General features: G+C 54.7%; 1 protein-coding gene across 3 annotated transcripts in view; it reads left to right on the plus strand.

Moving 5' to 3' along the window:
- Window positions 1-270: 270 nt before the first annotated feature.
- The window catches only part of Znf362 (zinc finger protein 362), a 31,290-nt gene continuing 14,214 nt past the window's right edge, over window positions 271-17,346 (plus strand). Inside the window, exons 1-4 of one of the 3 annotated variants that reach the window (XM_057784794.1) lie at window positions 271-701; window positions 10,326-10,450; window positions 14,860-14,923; window positions 15,057-15,303. In XM_057784794.1, the coding sequence (XP_057640777.1) occupies window positions 10,413-10,450; window positions 14,860-14,923; window positions 15,057-15,303 (349 nt within the window). In that variant the 5' untranslated portion in view covers window positions 271-701; window positions 10,326-10,412. Of the gene's footprint in view, window positions 702-1,272; window positions 1,291-10,325; window positions 10,451-14,859; window positions 14,924-15,056; window positions 15,304-17,346 lie in introns of those variants that run through there. The other 2 variants (XM_057784795.1, XM_057784796.1) reach the window with 2 other exon arrangements.

Below are 17,346 nucleotides of genomic sequence, written 5' to 3' on the forward strand. Positions count from 1 at the left end.
CTGCGGTTTCCCAGGGAGGACACCCCCCAGCTCCGGGAACAACCTAGCTCGCCAGTCCCGGGTCCCCAGGCCACCGCCACCCGGGAGCGGAGTCTGGGCGGGACAATGGCCGCGGCCGTCCGGGCCCCGGGAGCCCCCGTGCTGGGGAAGGGGCTGTCCTAGGGCCGGGCGCCGGTGCCCTCCCCGCGCGGCTCGGGCGGGCGGAGGGGGGCGCGGAGTTCCTTTGTGGCTCAGCCTCCGGCGCGGCGCGACGCGGGCAGGGGGCGCCGCGCAACTTTGCTTGGCGGCGGCGGCGGCGAGAGCGAGACGAGGCCCCGGGGCCGAGCGGGGGCCCCCAGCGCGCGGCCCGTCCCCGCCCCGCCGGCCCCCTCCCCTCGCCGTCGCCAGCGCCGGGCGCTGCCCACTCGCCAGAGCCCCGGGGCCGGGCGGGCTGCGCAGCCGAGAGGCGGGGGGCCGGACGCGGCTCGCTCGCGGGGCCCAGCGCACCGGGGCCGCGCGGCTGCACACCCGGCCTCCGCCGCCGCGGCGGCGCCTGCAGAACCCAGAAGTGAACAGCAGGCGACCCGGAAGGTTTGCGCGCCGCTCCGCACCGAGCTCTAGCCGCGCGCCGCTGCCGGAGCCGGGAGCCCCCAGCCCGGCCCTGCTCGGGCCGCCGGGCTCGGGGCTGCGGCCACATCCCGGAGCTCCGCCAGCACTGCCAGGTCCGTGCGGGCCCGGGGCGCGCGGGGGAGCGGGCCCGCCCGCGGGAAAGTTGCGCCGAGTTGCGGGGCGGGGGCCGGGCCGGTGCGAGCGCTGTCAGCGCGGGGCGACCGCGCTGCGAGGGCCCGGGGGTCGCCGGTGCCTCGGGCCCGGCCCGGGGCGGCCGCGGTGGCGGCTGCGCGCGCGGGGTAGGCAGCGTCTCCCGCGGCGTGTCTGGGGCTAGTCTCTGAGTGTGTGCGTGTGTGTTTTCCTAAGCCGGGCTATTCAAACCTGCTGCAATTCTCCGGTAAACAATGATTCATGGGGCTTAATGCAAATAAACGGATTGCAAACGGCGCGGTTCGCGCACTTTGCAGCCGGCCCGGTGGAGCGGCCAGTGCCGGATTTCTCCGTTTTTTTGCAGATCTGCAGAATATGGCGTCCCTGTCCTGTTTTAAAAATAAGCCAGGCTGCCATTTTTGTTTTTCTTTTGTCTGAAGATTTTAATAAAACTGTCTGAGAATGTGGGAGAGGCGGCTGGAAGCAGAGGGGGCACCCGAAGGGTTGGCTTTTTTCCTTTTCTTTGGAGAGAGCCGGGAGCCTTTCGGGGAGGTGAGACACAATACAATTACACTTTAAAGGGAAAAATAAGGGGGAGAGAAGCTGCTGGGTGATTTTGGGGGAGGGGGCTGGGAATTTAAAGTTAACTCTGAAAGTTTTCTTTTCTTTTTTTTTTCTTGCTTTTTTTTAAAGATTTTTTTTTTCTTCCCCCGGGGGCTGTGAGAGGCCATGAAAGACTATGGAGGCCTATTTCTGTTTCTTTCTCCAACTAGCCGCCTTTGCAGGGTTTTTGGGGAAAGTTAACTGCCGATTTCCCCAGAGCTGCGTGGGTGGGGGTGGGGAGTGTGTGTGTGTGTGTGTGTGTGTGTATGTGTGTATGTGTGTAGGGTTGAGGTGAGAGTTTTGGGGAGGAGTCGTCTGGACTAGGCTCTCTATCAAAGTGGCATTGTAAGGAACTATACTACAACCCTAGATTTGGGGGAGGTGGCTGGCACTAGGGCTTAGACTGGGCCCAGGGTTTGGAGCTAAGATCCTTGTCATGACGACATGACCCTTCTCTCTCACCACTCTGCCCTCCAGCAGTGTGGATCCTTTAGGAGTTATGTGTGTTTGGGGTGGAGGGAGGCTTGCCCCTTCATGGGTGGCCAGAGCCCCTTGGTGGACAGGAAATTTTGGTAGCCCCCTCTTGGGGCAAGTCTGGTTGGTTGCACTTGAAGAACCCTTTCCAGGTATGGGTGGCCTTCTTGGCCTCCATAGATGACTTCTGAGGATGAATGTCCATGATGGTGGGTTTTTGGCCAGGTACAGGCTCCTACGGGTCCCAATACACACAGGAGTAGCTGGTTGCCTGGCCTCTGTAACACGGGTCTGTCCTCTGCTGTGTCCTTAGCCCCCTTCTGTCACTCCGCCTGCCACTTTGAAGTCTGCTGTTTGGACATCAGTTGCGTTTCTGAAGTGTCCGACTGGACAGGTCAGAACCTGCTGGCTCTGCTGGTAGCCGAGTGATCTGGGACCAGGCCTATATATAATCTGAGCTGGGTCTTTTCCCCTTTTGGGAGAATCTGTCCTAGGAGGATACTGTGCTATGCCCAGAGCCTTTGTGCTTATCTAACTGCCTCCCCCCCCATTTCCTGGAGGGAAAACACTCAAGTCTCCCTTTAGATCTGTGTCTTGGCTCCACTAGACTGTGTGAACTCTCTCCCTAAGGACAGAGTCAGGGGTACAAGGTCTGGGAATGTCAGGCTGCAGAGTGAGGCTTGCCTGGGTTACAGGGTTCTGAACCAATGAGGTTTTAGATGGAGAAACTGAGGCCGAGAATCACAGTACACTGCTCAGTAAGAAGAGCGCTGCGGCCGGGATCCACTGCCGGGTTCCCGCTACTCTTCTCTGTTTTGGAGCTCTGACACCGGGATGTTTTGTTTCAGGCAGAACTGAACAGGAATAGGACAGTGTGACCCCCTTCATTTCCCCCAGACCCTATCATAATCTTTCAGGAAATTGAACTTTACAGTTTGTACAATGGCACATGTGGCTGTTGCTGTGTCAGGCTTGAGATCAGATGCTCAGGCCGGGACAGTTGATCCCCATTCTAAAATCTAAGAAACTGAGGCACAGAGAGGCGGGGCAGTGCCAGAGGAGGACTTTAACTCAGGCCTGCAGGCTCCCTGTGTGGGCCTTTCCTAAGTGGGTGGTGCTGTGGGCAGGACCTTTCCCAGTTTCTAGTTTTTAGTCTGAAATTCTTCTGCTGACCCCAGTGGCTGTGTAAAAATCCAGAGGCTCACCCCCACCCCAAAGAATGTCAGGGATGGAAAGGCCCTTGGAGGTCATCTGGACTCAGAGAGCGGAAGCCTCTGCTGGGACTGGAGCCTTGGTCTCCCGTTTCCTTTCTTCTGTGAACTGCTCAGAGGGATGGTGAAACCACTGGGCCCCGTGGAGTGGTGCACGCTGATGCAGGGGCTGCAGAATAATGTCCACACCAGATGGAGACATAGGGTTGGTCTCAGGGTTGATCCTGGGGAATGGAGGCCAGCTGGTCGGAGGTGGGAAGCTGGTGTGTGAGTACGCTGTGGCCTGGGTCTGCAGCTAGCCGAGCTCCGACCCGTCTCTGGGCAAACATGTCCTTGCATCCCTCTCCAGTTGGTGCCTATTATCCTTTCCGTTCGTGTATTTGTTCATTTGATGTTAGGCCATTCGTTCATCCTTCTGCTGTTCACTCCTTGGCTTATTGGTTAGTCATTCCAGTAGTCTCCCTGTCAGTTCGTCCGTCCGTCCGTCCATCCATCCATCCATCCATCCATCCATCCATCCATCCATCCATCCATCCATCCTCCTCCCCCAGCCCAGGTTGGACAGATATAAGATGCCCTGTGGTACTCTAAAGCCAGCAAGGGAGAAAAGCCAAGGCTTCAGGTGAGTCCCCAGGGATTGTGTACCCCAAGAATAAGAGTTTCAGCGACCCTTCTCACAATGGGTCAGGGTGCTAAGAAGTCTCGTTTGGGTCTCAGGACTCTGAGCATGCTCTTTTCATCTGCGCGCTTCAGGCTGAGCCCCTGTTAACTGGGATGCTCCGCTTGGTCTCGCCGATAGGAGTGGAGGTAATAACAGCGTCTTAGAAGTCTCCCGATCCTGGCCAGGCATGTGCTGGGATCTCTGCATGTGTGCATTGACCCATAAGGGTTGTCACTTAACTTTTCTAGGCCCTGCCTTGACTTGTAAACCATAGTGGGGGTTTTCAGAACACCAAGTGTCCTGGGGACCCTGACTGGTTGGTCATTCTGTCTCTTTATCCCCCGATGGGAGTTATACTGTTTTCCTGAACATTTAGAAGAACATTTCCTGAACATGGGCCTACGGGGGCTTTCATGGTCCCAGCTCTGCCCACTCTTCAACCTCTGCTTCCCCGCTCTTGCCCTGTCTTGTCCTGCTTACCCCCTTATCTTAGCACCTCTGCTAAGCTGCTTCGTGTACCTTCCCTGGCCTGGAATCCTTGCGTAGTGGTGGCACCACTGAACATCACCTCCTCGAGGGGGCCTTTACTGCCCGTTTGCTGTGACTGGCTTCTGCCCTGTCACATGAACCCCTTCTTATTTTTTTTTCGTGGCTCCGGGCATCTGAAACCTTCTCATCCGCGTGTTTATTTGTGTTTCTAACTGTCTGCCGGGGAACATGTTTAAGTTCTACACAGGCTTAAGCTCAACTCAAGAAGCTTCCAGTGAGGTGTGGCTGGGGCCTCAGCCGAGGTGAGGAACAGCTGTGGGGCCAGGTGTGGTGGCACCCCCCCCCCCCGTGTCCCGGCAGTGCCTAGGAGATGAAGTTACACTGAGGTCTGTCATTTTCCCCTGGGAGTCTCGGGGGTTGTTGTTAGGAAATAATGAGATGATTTAATTGTGGAATCTCAGAATCTTAGCCTCTCCCAAACCCAAAACTATAACATCTGAGCAGTTTTCTCACTCAGAACCTTCGGCGTTCTGACTGGAACCCCATCTTGGACACAGAGTGCTTGCTTTGTGTCTGCATGCTCTCCAGGGCTTTGTGCATATGAAAATATACAGTTGTCATTGTCATTATCTTCTTTTGCCGCCTAGGAAGTGTAGGCATGGAGAAGTCAGGGAACTTATCCCTGGGCAGGTGGGGGTGGGGTGGAAGTGGGGACACCCCTGGGTCCTGAAATCAGCATGCTGTGTGGCTGCTTCTGGTCCCACAGCTTTGTGGAGAAGCTCAGCCTTACCGGACTCCTGCCCACATCCTGACTGGAGAGCCTCTGCCCTCCCTTAGAACCCCCCTCCACTGAGCTCTTTCCTCCCCAGGACCCTTGTCACCCATGGTCAGACATCTGTCACTTCTAGGACACTTCTTTACAAACATAGAGTTCCCGAACCTTCCAGTGAATGACCCTGGGAAGCCACGTTAGAGTACCAGCTTCCCGGAGCTTTGACCCTGTGGTTTCATGGGCTTCGGTGACTTCTTTCTCTCCACTGGGCCAGTCTTGTGGCCTTGGTGCATGGGTTAAACATAATGGATGGATGGATGGATGGATGGATGGACGGACGGACGGACGGACGGACGGATCCACCGAGACTGCTGAAAACGACCAGAGCCCCTCTTGTCTCCGTAGCATCACGCTGACACTTGTTTGGTGGTCTCTGGACAGGGGACCCACTCTCCACTCCTGTAGTGGGCATCTGATGAATGTTTTGTAGCCTGACCTCCTCTTACCCCACCGGGAAAACTGCAGGGTTGGGGCGAAGAGTAGGCTGTGTCTGGGGCGTGTCTCCTGAGGCTTTACCTGGTGGGCTCTCTGTTCATCAGGTTTCAACAGGCTGCCAGCTTTTGCCTTGGGGTTTAAGGGAAAGAGGAAGCCCTGGTTGGAGTAGCTGCATCCCGTCCAGTACCATCCTCTTCTCTGCCTGGCACCGAGGAAGCCAGCTGTTGTGGGAGTCGTTGTGGCTGTGGTTGTCAGAGCTTTATGGACCCCAAGACTCTGACCTGGTCGGGAAGGTGACTGAGCAGTGTCACAGTCGAGCAGGCATGATGGACAGGCTGAGGGGCTTGGCTCTGAGGCCTGAGGAGCCCTCAGACTGTTGGTTCCTGCCTCTCCCATCTGGCCAACAAGGATGCTCCATTTTGAGCTTTGGGCAAAAGCCTTAGTCTCCTGAGACTATAGTAGTTCTCAACCTGTGAGTCGTGACCCCTTTGAGGGGGTTGAACAACGCTTCCTCAGGGGTTGCGTATCAGATAGCCTTCATAGCGGATAGTTACACTATGATTCATAACAGTAGCAAAACTTCAGTTATGAAGTAGCAGTGAAAATAACTTTATAGTTGGGGTCACCAAGACATGAGGAACTGTATTAAAGGGTCGTGGCATTAGGAAGGTTGAGAACCATTGCTTCAGAGGACAGTCTAGTCAGCCAGGTACTGGGGTTCTGATGAGGGACACCTGGCATAAGGGAGACTCCCCATCACCCTCCAACATACATATTCTTACATAAACATATATATCTGTGCTACCACCATTTCTGAGCCCTCACGTACCCCCTTGCATTCCCGTGGCTAAATGCCCATTCCTTGCCTGAAGAAGTGGGGACCACCCATAAACACGAGACGACAGTAGCCCTGAGAACCTGGGTGGAGGGTGAGCAGCCAGGTGGGTTGGGGATAGCGTGGTCCAGTCTGTAGGAAATCTCCCCTGGACTCTCCCCCGCCCACATGGCCACTCAGTCCTTCTGCTTGGGGTCCATACTGTTTGTTGGCCCTGAGCCTTGCCTAACCTGACCACAGACTGCCTGCATGGAAGGGGGAAGGAAGTTCTTCACAGAGGAGCTATGATCACACATTGGGGTTCCCAGTTGGGGACCTGTCTGTCTTGAAAGACGGATGGATCCATGTCAGCAGAGCAGCCCTGGTGTGGGGAGAAGTCAGAAGAGGTGCAGGAAGCTCCTGCCGCCCAGACACTGGAACACTAACGTAAGGCTCCCTGGACCTCAGCAGGTTAACCACAGGCATGTCACAGAGCCAGGCACCATCTTGAAACCTTGAGCGTGTTAACCTGTGCCTTCGTAGCAGCCCTGTGGTAATACCGTCAGACACCACACTCTCGCCTGTCAGGTGACAAATGGCAGCTTTATCTCTGGGCTTTGTGGCTCTCCCAAGGCCCAAGCCTGGGCTCTCAGGCTGTCAAACCCATCCTTTCAGCCCTCTCGTGAAGGCCTAGGCCCACCCCTTCCCAACTGTGATTGGCTGAGCCCCTTCATTTTCTGGGGGACAGGGAATGTTAGCATGAACCTTCAAATAAGCTGTCCTTAGTCAGCTCATAGCTTACATGGGCAACTGGATAGACAAATGACCAGACCATCCACCCATGGCAAACCTGAGCTGAGGTTTGATGCCAGGGTTCTAGTTCCAGGTGTCACCTTCAGATGGCACCAGCTGGCATAGAAAGCAGCTTGTTTGGGGCGAGAGCTGCAGGAGCTATAGGGGCAGAAAGATGAGTGCAATGGTTGGGTGATAGCAATGCCTGCGGCCAGCAGGGCCTTGCAGAGGCCTTGGCTGACCAGCTGTGGGGGTAGGACTTCCCCATGCAATGGGACCTATAAAGGACTTCCAGTGGAAGAATGAGTGACAGACAGCCTGGAAACCCTGGATGTGATGTCCCCTCCTAACTGCCCTTCTACCTAGGGCACGAGGGTGCTGGAGATTGCCGTGGGACCCTTGGCTTCTCATATGGGGAAATCTGAGAGTATGGCTCTTTGAATAGGAGGCAAGGGTGCCTTACTTTGCCAAACAAAGCTTAGAAAAGTTTTAATTTCATTAAAAAAATATATCCCTCAAGACAGCCACATAGCCATACTGTAGAAAAGTCATAAAAGACAGATATAAAGTACATCAACCCGCAGCCCCGTCTCTGCCCTGTTCCAAACCCCAAACATCCCCACTGTTAGCATTTGGCTCCTCCTTTCTCCCAGCATCTAGTCTTGGGTGTGAGTCTTTCGTTGTCCTCCTGGCTGTGTATCATAAATATCTCCTGACTGCCCACGGAATGTTATCAACCATGCTTTTTAATGGGTGTGGTAGCCTGGCCTCCAGATCCCTTATAGTCTGGATCAGAACCCCACATTCCCTGCTTGGCTTTGGGCAGCTCCTTAGTCCCTCTGTGCCCCTGGTTCCTCTTAGGCCCATGCACATGCTGAACAAGTCACAACAGTGTCACTGTGGACTGTCACCAAGGAGATCATTTCAGAGCTGTCTCTCTGTCGCTCCTTCGAGGTTTTTTAATCATAAAAACCTAGGGACACAAGCAGTGTTGTGCATGGATCTTTGGGTTGTTTCCTAGGGATGGATGACCAAGCCTGGGCACAGTAGGCCAGGAAGACTGACGGTTTTTCGAGCTCTTGACACATTATGGGTAGATTCTTCTCACAAATGCTCCTGGTGTGCATGCCCACTGACCGTGCCAACCTCATCACATCCTCACCCGTATCGGCGTTAGCATTTCCATCGTCTTTTTGCTCCTTTGGCGGGAGAAGCTTGTTGACTTTTCATGGCTGGCGAGGCAGAACCATTGACTGTGTTCACTAGCTGTTTACATCTTTAGGGTCAGCAAACCTGCAGCCCCTCCTCATGTCAGTCAGAATGAGATCAGGTAGATGTGGGCCACAGGACCGCGTGTGATACTGGGGCCACTCAGAGGGGAGGACACTTTCTTCTGTCCAGGTTGTAACGTTTTCAATTCCCTTCACTGGCCATGCATATACACTGTCTGTCCATACATCCATCTTTCCTTCCTTCCTTCCTTCCTTCCTTCCTTCCTTCCTTCCTTCCTTCCTTCCTTCCTTCCTTCCTTCCTTCGGGCTCCAGATGGCTGCTGGCTTAAAAGGCCTCCGATCCTTTCTCTTGGAGCACCATTCTACAGATGGCTAAGAAAACACAGGTGTGGGAAATGCCCTGATGATGGACATGCAGGACACACAAGGAACAGAGCCCCAGGGGGTAGCAGACCCCATATGTTTCCAGGAAGAAGAGCCTGTGCACCGGGACCCATAGGAAGAGTTGGGATCATTCCTCCCCTTCAAGGATGCCAGGGTCACTCCTGGCATCCTTGACAGGGAGGAAGCAAGAGGGGAAGTGGACCTGTGGGGCTGTCATTCTGGCTGCTCAGTGTACAGTGGGACAAGAAGTGAGGCCAGGGGGTAGTAGGAGCTGGTCCCATATGACCCAAGTCAGTCTCACTGTGTTTGCAGTAAGGAACCATGGAAGTTTCTGGGCAGGGCAGGACGCAGTGACTGCAGTCGAGCTTAGGGTAGGCTGAGGGTGGAGATGGAGAACCTGCTGCAGGTGGAGGTGGGGCTCCTGCTGAAGCCAGAGCTGAAGGCCTGGACCAGAGTTCTAGGACCTGTGGAATCTTATTCAGGGTCAAAGTGCAGATTGTGTCGCCTCTTTCCAGAAGCCCTCCTGACGTTCCACTGCATCTGGGTTTAGGATCGGGTGAAAGGCCCCATGTGTGGTGGCTCTGGCGTGCCCCCATCAGCTGAGCTGACTTTCCCATGAGCCTCCTCACTTTTCCTCCCCTTAGGCTCCCAAGCACTTTCTTTCTTTAAATAATAAATTTATTGTTTTCATTTTAAAAGAAAATGAATGCCATGACTGAGAATTTGGAAATCAGAGAAACAAAGACAAACTCCAAGCAGCGGAGGCTAGCACCTCCCCCTGGGCACCCGGCCCTTGTGGGCGTGGTTCCCTGAAGCCTCCTTATAATCTCAGAGTCTCGGCTGTTAGGGTCCTGCTCCTCCCACTTCCCCATCCCTACCCATCCAGCCGCATCCCTGTTTGCTTTGTTGGAAACCTGCTCCCCTGTGGCCATGGGGACGGGACAGATCTCAGTTTTAATGTCTGTGGCTTTGGGGGGCGGGGCCTAAGTTGTTGAACCGACAGCACCCACTTCCTCCACCCTGGCAGCAGTGCCCCCACTCCATCCCGCTCTCTACAACCCGCCTTGGGCTGTGTGTCCCCTGTGTCTCCCGGTCTGAGTCTGTGCTGTACCCACGGGCAGAGCCTGGCACCCAGTGTGCCCTTCCCTCAGTTACCCCTTCCTTCTGCAGTTTGCTAGACTAGCCTCAGAGGCTTTCTAGGAAAAAGTGTCAGAAGGGATCGGCTTTGAGATATGTACTTGGCTCCATAGCCTCAGCCAGGTTGCTTAGCCTCTCCGGACCTCAGTCTCTTCATCTGTACCGTGGGTCTGTGGTTGCAGTAAGTAGTGGCTGTAAATCTGCTCAGTTCCCAGTCAGGTGAGATACTGGGTAGCGTCCTGCCTGGGAAGAGCTCAAGGATTCTCCAGTCATCCCAGAGTGCGTGTGACCCTGTAGGGGGCTGGGTCGGGGCTGGGCGGGCATCCTTCCTCCCTCCCTCACTTGCTGTGAGGCTGGGAAGGTTGACTGCTGTCTTTGAGCTGTATTTTCTGGTACCTGCTCATTTCACAAAGTCGTTGGGAAGACTCAATAACTCGAATCATCATCTGCTCAGCACATTGGTGTTTCAATCAACGGTAGCTGTCATTTTATTATTGTTGTTATTGTTATTCCCATATACAAGGTGCTGTTGGGAACACAGAGGAAGTGACTGACTGGGGTTCAGGGAAAGCTCCGTAGAAGAGGGAACACTTGAGCTGGGTCTTGAAGGATGAGTAGAAGTTCACCAAGTGGGAAAGGACCCTCTAGGTAAGGAACCTGTGATTCTAGGCTGTGGGTCTGTGAATAAGGGGCTTGTTCTTTGGGGACCAAGGCATTGTGTTCATAAATGACCTGCGTGCCCCTCACTGCTGTCCTCTGGGGGTGTCGTGGGGGAGGAATGCTTGCCCTTTTAGTGTTGGTGGCTTTGGCTTCCTGTGTCCGTGGATCCATGCTGTGGCCACAAGTCTGTCTGTTCCCTGTGTGGGTTTGGTGCTGTCTGCATGTTGTGTTGACCGTTTTTGTCTCTGTCGGTGTCCAGAGATCTGGGCCACATTGTGGGGACAACCTATATAGTACCCTGGCTACCAGCTCCCCCAAGTAGCCAGGCCCCTTTGGTCATCCCCCTCTGGGCCAGGTGCAGCCCTAGCCTCACACCTCTAATTGGGAATTCCCCTGCCACCAACTCCTGGCCTCTCTAGAACCTGTTATATCTGGTAGTCTCTTACAAATTGCCCATTCTACCCACTCACCTGCTGCTGCTAACGTCCAGACGCTGGGCCCTGGCTGACAGTCCAGGCTCATCTCTGTTTGCCAGTCTTTAGGGGAGGCCACACCCCCCTCACACCAGGGCACTGCTGCCCACGGGCATTAGCTGGCACTGCCACTGCCACTTCTACCCGAATGCCTGCCCCGTCTGTTGGCTGGCTCCCACTCACCTTAGGAAACTCAAGGCAGGCCTCATCTCCCCGAGTCCTCCTTGGCTCACTCCTGCAGCCTAGGCCAGCCTCTAGGCAGCTTATCCCTTGTCTGGAAGCTGGGCTTGTGACTTGTCCAAGGACAGCACATCCAGAGAAGTGGGACCAGGATAACCAGAGCCTGCTGTCCCCTGCGGGGAGGGAGGTGCTCACAGCCAGGACTGCTGGGGCCGCAAAGGTGGGTTGGAGAGTGTGCAGACTGACGGCCTCCCAACCCATCTCAGCTGCGGCTGGTCTGAGGCAGGAGGGTCACTGTGTGCCTGTGACCTGCTCAGAGGTGGGTGACTGGAGGAGGGGCTTGCCACTGGAGAAAGTCAAGGCCAGCACTGGCTAACTGAAGTCAGAGCTGCTTCTGAGAGACAGCCTGAGGGAAGGGCAGGGCCCCTGGGAGCTGGGCCTAAACTCTAGGTGGAGGCTCAGGCTTCTAGGTACTCAAGTAGATGGGCTGAGCTGCTAGGGGAATAGGGGTCCTGTTCCCCCACTGTGGGGGTTGTGTGTGAAAGAGATCAAGAAGGCAAGAAACCCCAGACACACAGGGACCCCCTAATGGGCCCAGGTGGCTCTGAAGGGAGTGGTTTGGTGATGTGTAGAAGGCCTCATAGGCGGAGCTCTTACCTGTGAGTCTCCATCCACTGTTTGGGAAGATGAGGTACGTCGGCCTGGCCCTGGGTTCCCCAGTGCTAGTCCCTGGTTGGCCCAATGTCTGTGAAGCAGCTCTAGGAGACATGCCATTTACCCAGAGTTAACTTCCTTTACCTTTTAGAACAAGAAAAACAAATGGCAGTTGTGGGTGGATTGCAAGGGCCAGGGTCAAGGTGGGCGGCTCCTGGTTCCCAGTCTAGGTTTTTGCCCAGTGCTGAAGGCCCCAGCTGACTAGCAGTGCCTCTCCTCTGCCTGCCCAGCGTGGACATGCAGCCCTGGCAGCCTTGGTCCCTGCCTCTACCCCAGTATGCTTCCCCTTGACCTTGGCACCCCCTTGGTCACATGGCCCCCTTGGCCCAGCATGCTCCTTGTCGCCTTCCCACCTCTGGCATCCCATTTCCTATCTCACTTTGGCATTCAAGGCCCAGGAGCTGGTCTGTGTCCCGTAACACTGCAGCACCAGGAAGGTTCATCCTTTTCCACGTTGCTGCACCCCCATCCTTCTCCATCTGTTCTGAATGCTTACCTGTTTTTACCACTCTCTTTCCTCGGGGCAGGGCTTACCCACAAGCAACGATGAGAGCTCTGTAGACACTCGGGCCCTGTCCTGCCTCCTGCCTCTGGCGTACAGTGGGAGGATACCAGGGCCAGGGTCATTGAGACTCATGGCTGTAGAAGGAGAGGGCGAGAGGGCTGTGCGGAGCAGACCTGGTACCCTGGGCAAAGCTTCCCTTTGATGTGCCAGGCTCCTCAGCTAAGGCAAGGGCTATCCCTGGCTACTCAGCGGCTTGATAAATGGTACTGTCTACTTTATTCCAGGAATGGGACCCTGGGCATGCCTTCAGCTCCCTAACTGGGGTGGGATCTGGGAAGGTTAAACTCGGCCTTGAATCAGAGAGGAGGGAAATGAGGAGGAGAAGCCTAGTGCAGTGGGCAGAGTCCTGGGACACGGCAGCCTGTGTCACCCCATCTCACTGAGGAGGAAAACAGCTCACGGGGCTGCATCCAGCCCTGCAGTCTGAGCAGGTCTCCCTTCTAATGGTTGATGAGTCCTTCTATGGAATGGGGACAGAAGGCCCTCCTCCTGCGTTTCTAAAGAGCTCTCCAAGGGGTCACATTGTAAACTGAGCCACTAGCAAACAGGTGGGCTTGCTTTCCAGAGAATTTGGAATCTTAGTCTCCGTTCATTCCTTCATGCAACTCACACGTGCACCTGTCCCCAAGATACCTTTGGTTAGCTCCCCAGTCTCCCCACCTCCCCTCCCTACCTTGTGTCCGCTCATGAAGTCACCGTTGTGCCACCCTAAGGCAGGACACCACCACACGCCTGCAGCTAGAAGTTGTCTGCTCTCCCTGAACAGTTCAGGGGCCAATGCATTGGACTTGGAGTCAGGCGAGGCTAATGGAGTCTCAGTGGTATGCTCCCTTGCTGCGTGATCTTGAGCCAGTCGCTCTACCTCTCTTCTAAAAGTGGGCATGGTGAGAGTCCCTGCTCTCAGTGCCAGTGTGCCTGGCACAAGGTGGGCACTAACTGGCAGCCTCCTCTCTGGAGTCTTGCTTTGAGGTTTTTCTAGGGGAGTGATCCCAAAGGCGTGGGGGCAGTCAGGGAGCTAGGCAGGCAGAACATGGCTTTTTGTCTGTAAGAGGCGGCCATGGAGTTTGATGGGCAGAGGGAAGGGCCTCCTAGGCTGTGGGGACCGAAGACTGACAGGATGGGAATTGTCCCAGTTACCGCCACCCCCCAGCCTCTGCTCCCGCCTAGAGGACTGAGACCACGCTCCCCCTAGGTAGGAGTGAGGGATGAGGCCTTCAGCAGGGCTTGCTTCCTTCCGGAGACTTCTGTTCTACTGCAGACTAGCATTTACAAAGCAAATGGCCAGGGGAAGCAGTTTGGGTAATCTGACTTTCCAGTTTTAACTATTACCCTCGGGGTGCTGGGCAGCCTCCACCTTCTCCCTAGGCCCTGGTTCCTTCACCCACCCCAAGAGCTAAGGCTGCCCTTTGTGCCTGTTTATCAAGTAGAGGTCACAAAGGTGATCCATATAAATGTTCTTTTGGAAAGCACTTAGACTGTGTGCCTTGGAGGCGGAGCCACAATTCTAGCAGGGACTTCTCAAGTTCATTGGAGAGAGCAGAAGAGGTTTTAGGCATTTCTTTTCCATCTAAAGCTGCAGTACCAGGTAGGGAAGAGATTTTGGAAGGATCACTCAGTCAACGTGGCGAGAAAGCAATGAGTACCCCGTGCAGCCAATTCCTGAAAGTCATTTCTTAACTCAGTTTAGAGTCACAGAAAACCCATTCCCCCACACTTCCCACCCCAGAGGGCAGAGCCAGTTAGTCTCAAGGGCCTGGCCTTGGTATTGACCTGCCCTGATTGAAAAGGCTCTCAAGCCCACAGATTGCCATGGAACTTGCCAGTGGTGGAGGCCACCAGTACCCTTGTCACACTGTGTTGACCCCTGGACTCCCCAGCCTCCTCCCCTTAAGCACAGCACTCTGTCACCCCCAACTTTGCTGGTCAGACGTACCTGTCCATCTGTCCATGCCTGAATTTTCTAGGATATAATTCTTGAGTCAAAGGGAATGCTTATTCTGGTCTGTGTAAATTCTCCTACCACCTGCTGTCTAGAGAGGCTGTATCTTTGCCCCATCTTGTGTATTCTGATAAGGATGTCTTCCCTCAGGGAGGAGGCAGAAGGGCAAGGATCCCGAATGGGTAGTTGCTTCTGCTTTGCGGCTATTTACAGAGGTGTTCCCAGGGATCTCCAGTGGTCTCTGGAGGGGAGAGTTCTGTGTAGGGTCCACGGGCTTGGCTCTAAAACCTAGGGGATGGAAACTGGCCTGGAAGCATGGGGGGCTCGCAGGTACTGGGAGCACTCTGGTCTGAATGTGACCTATGCCCCTTCAGGTTCTCCCAGGGAGACACTGAATTCCTGACTTGTCAACCTGGGGATGTGGGTCTCTGGGTCTGATGGGAGGCCCACTTGACTGAGGAATTTGGGTCTCAAGGGATAAGGAGATTGCATAGTTGATAGTGACAGCTGCTCTCTCTTCCTGCAGGATGGCCGAACCTCGATTTAACAACCCCTACTTCTGGCCCCCTCCTCCCACCATGCCCAGCCAGGTAAGACTTCCGCTCCCGCTGCCCTCCAAGGTGGAGCTGCTATGCTTTGCCTGGAGTTCGGACTGTAGCTTGCGCCCAGAAGGCCCTGGAGTGCGGCCCACCCATCCCAACCTGGCTCCTCTCCTTTCTGCAGCTGGACAACCTGGTCCTGATTAACAAGATCAAAGAGCAGCTGATGGCGGAGAAGATCCGGCCACCTCACTTGCCACCCACCTCAGCCTCGTCCCAACAGCCACTGCTAGTGCCCCCCGCACCCGCCGAGACCAGCCAGGCCGTCATGTCACTGCCCAAGCTGCAGCAGGTGCCAGGGTTGCACCCGCAGTCTGTGCCGCAGCCCGATGTGGCGCTCCACGCGAGGCCAGCCACCAGTACTGTCACAGGTAAGCTGAGTGGGTGGAGTCTGTGAAGTGGGCGGGGCTGTCAAGATCTGTAGAGAAATGTTGGGGCAGGATCTGGTCCAGTTGGGACTTGGTGAGGGTAGGACCTGACCGGATGAGAACAGGGTGGGCAGGATCAGGGGTTGTAGGGGAAGCTTGGCAGAGGGGCTAGTGGGTGCTAGCCATAGCCCCCAGGCTTCCTCTGACCTTGAACTGTGAGAATTCCTTCCTACAGCTGAAAGCTCACCTGGAAAGTGAGATCCACAGATGTAGGAGACCAGAGGCCTTCCATGGAGAAGAAAAGGAAAGGCTCAAGGCAGACTAGGGCGGTGGAGCAGGAGGATGGAAGGCCCTAGCAGAGGGAGCAATGAGTAGGCGGCCAGGTTGTTCAGCTGGGGTGGACCGGTGGATTCTGATGACTTCACCAGGCAGTGACTTCACCTGTGTGTGCTTAGTAACAGTCCTTCCTCCCAGCAGCCTGGTGATGGGGTTTGCCAGTGCTGGGTTGAAGAGCAGACAGTGTTGGGTCCTGAACCAGCATCTTCATGCAGTCTCCATTCAGCAGAGGGGAGAAGCCAGGCAGAAGGCACTGTGTTCCACACTCAGAAATTTGGACTGTGCCCTGGGGTCCCTGGGGAGCCACGGCTTTGGGAAAGCTGGTCTGGTCAGGAGGTGGAGACAGGGTTCTGGGACCAGCACGAACGCAGGGAGAGCTGCTGGAGGAGATAGTGCGGTGGACCACGCAGTGGCTGTGGGGGTGCGGAGAAGTGGCTAGGTCTTAGGGTGAGAAAGAGTGGAGAGATGTCCGTGCTGGACAGGGCGCAAAGAGTGAGGAGGAGATGCGTGAGAGACTGCTGGGATGGGGCTAGCTCCGTGTCACGTGTTATGTAGGTTGAGACTGGGTGCAGGGGAAACGCCCAGGGAGGGTCCCTCTTCAGAGCCCCGGGACAGACTTGCTCTGGAGTCCACCAAGACCCCGTCTGCACCCTCAGTGGCTCACCCCTGCCACCAGCCAAGTGCCTTTCTGCTGCTTCTCTTTGAGATGTCCGACAGTTATGGGCCCTGTGAGCCTCCCTAGGCCCCAGCTGCACTCTGCACATCTCCCGTTATTATGATTTTATTAAATTTATTTTTTCATTGTAAAAGTAATATTAAAAAAGCAATATAAGCATATTAAGGGAAATTTGGAAAAAGGAGAAACTAAGAAAAAAAATTGCTCATCTTCCCTAGTGCCTAACCTAACCCAGAATCATAGAGACTCTTTCAGTGATTTTTTTTTTCCTTTTCCATATTTTTTGTTTGTTTTTTTAATATGCGTGTGTTTGCTGTTTGTGGCAGGGCTGTGTCAATAATTTAACTTTTTTTTCCGTATTTGCCATTCTATTCTAGACATCTTTATTGCACATTTACTATAAAGGTAATAACATGGTCATTATGAAAATGTAGATATTTCAGAGAACCCAGAAAGAGAGGAGAACTAGCCCTAGCTCTGCTGTTGTCAGACAGTAGTCTGTTTTCTCTGTAATTTATTTTTTTATTTATTTTATTCTCTAATCACAGATGTTTAAAAATGGGTGACATCACCAAGTAAAAGATTCAAATAATTTCATAGCAGACAGATAGAGTATGAAAATCCCCGATGAACAAAAATTCCCCTCCCTTGTTAAGGAGAACTGGGTTAGCTGGCGGGAGCATCTGGGGTCTGCCTCCATGTTGGCCCTCACAGTGTCGTGTCTGCACGTGTAGGTGGCATGTGCTTTCTGGGGTAGATGGGCTCGTGTGAGCTTGAGCAGTCCGGCACGTCTCCGTGCTCCCGGCAGCGCACAGTCCGGCACGTCTCCGTGCTCCCGGCAGCGCAGCTCTCCTGTTTTGGTGGCCGTAGAGGCCCCATGTCCACAGCCCCTGTTGAGGATGAGCACTTTTTATCATTGCGTGGAATCACGGTTTTGTGTGGAAAGCCCCTGCATGGAGATCTTTGTGCTCATGCGCGATTGTTTCTTTATGGTGTTTTCTAGAAGCAGAATCAATCGCCTGGTTAAGGGTTAT

This window comes from Chionomys nivalis, chromosome 11 (genome assembly GCF_950005125.1).
Source record: "Chionomys nivalis chromosome 11, mChiNiv1.1, whole genome shotgun sequence".
NCBI lineage: Eukaryota > Metazoa > Chordata > Mammalia > Rodentia > Cricetidae > Chionomys > Chionomys nivalis.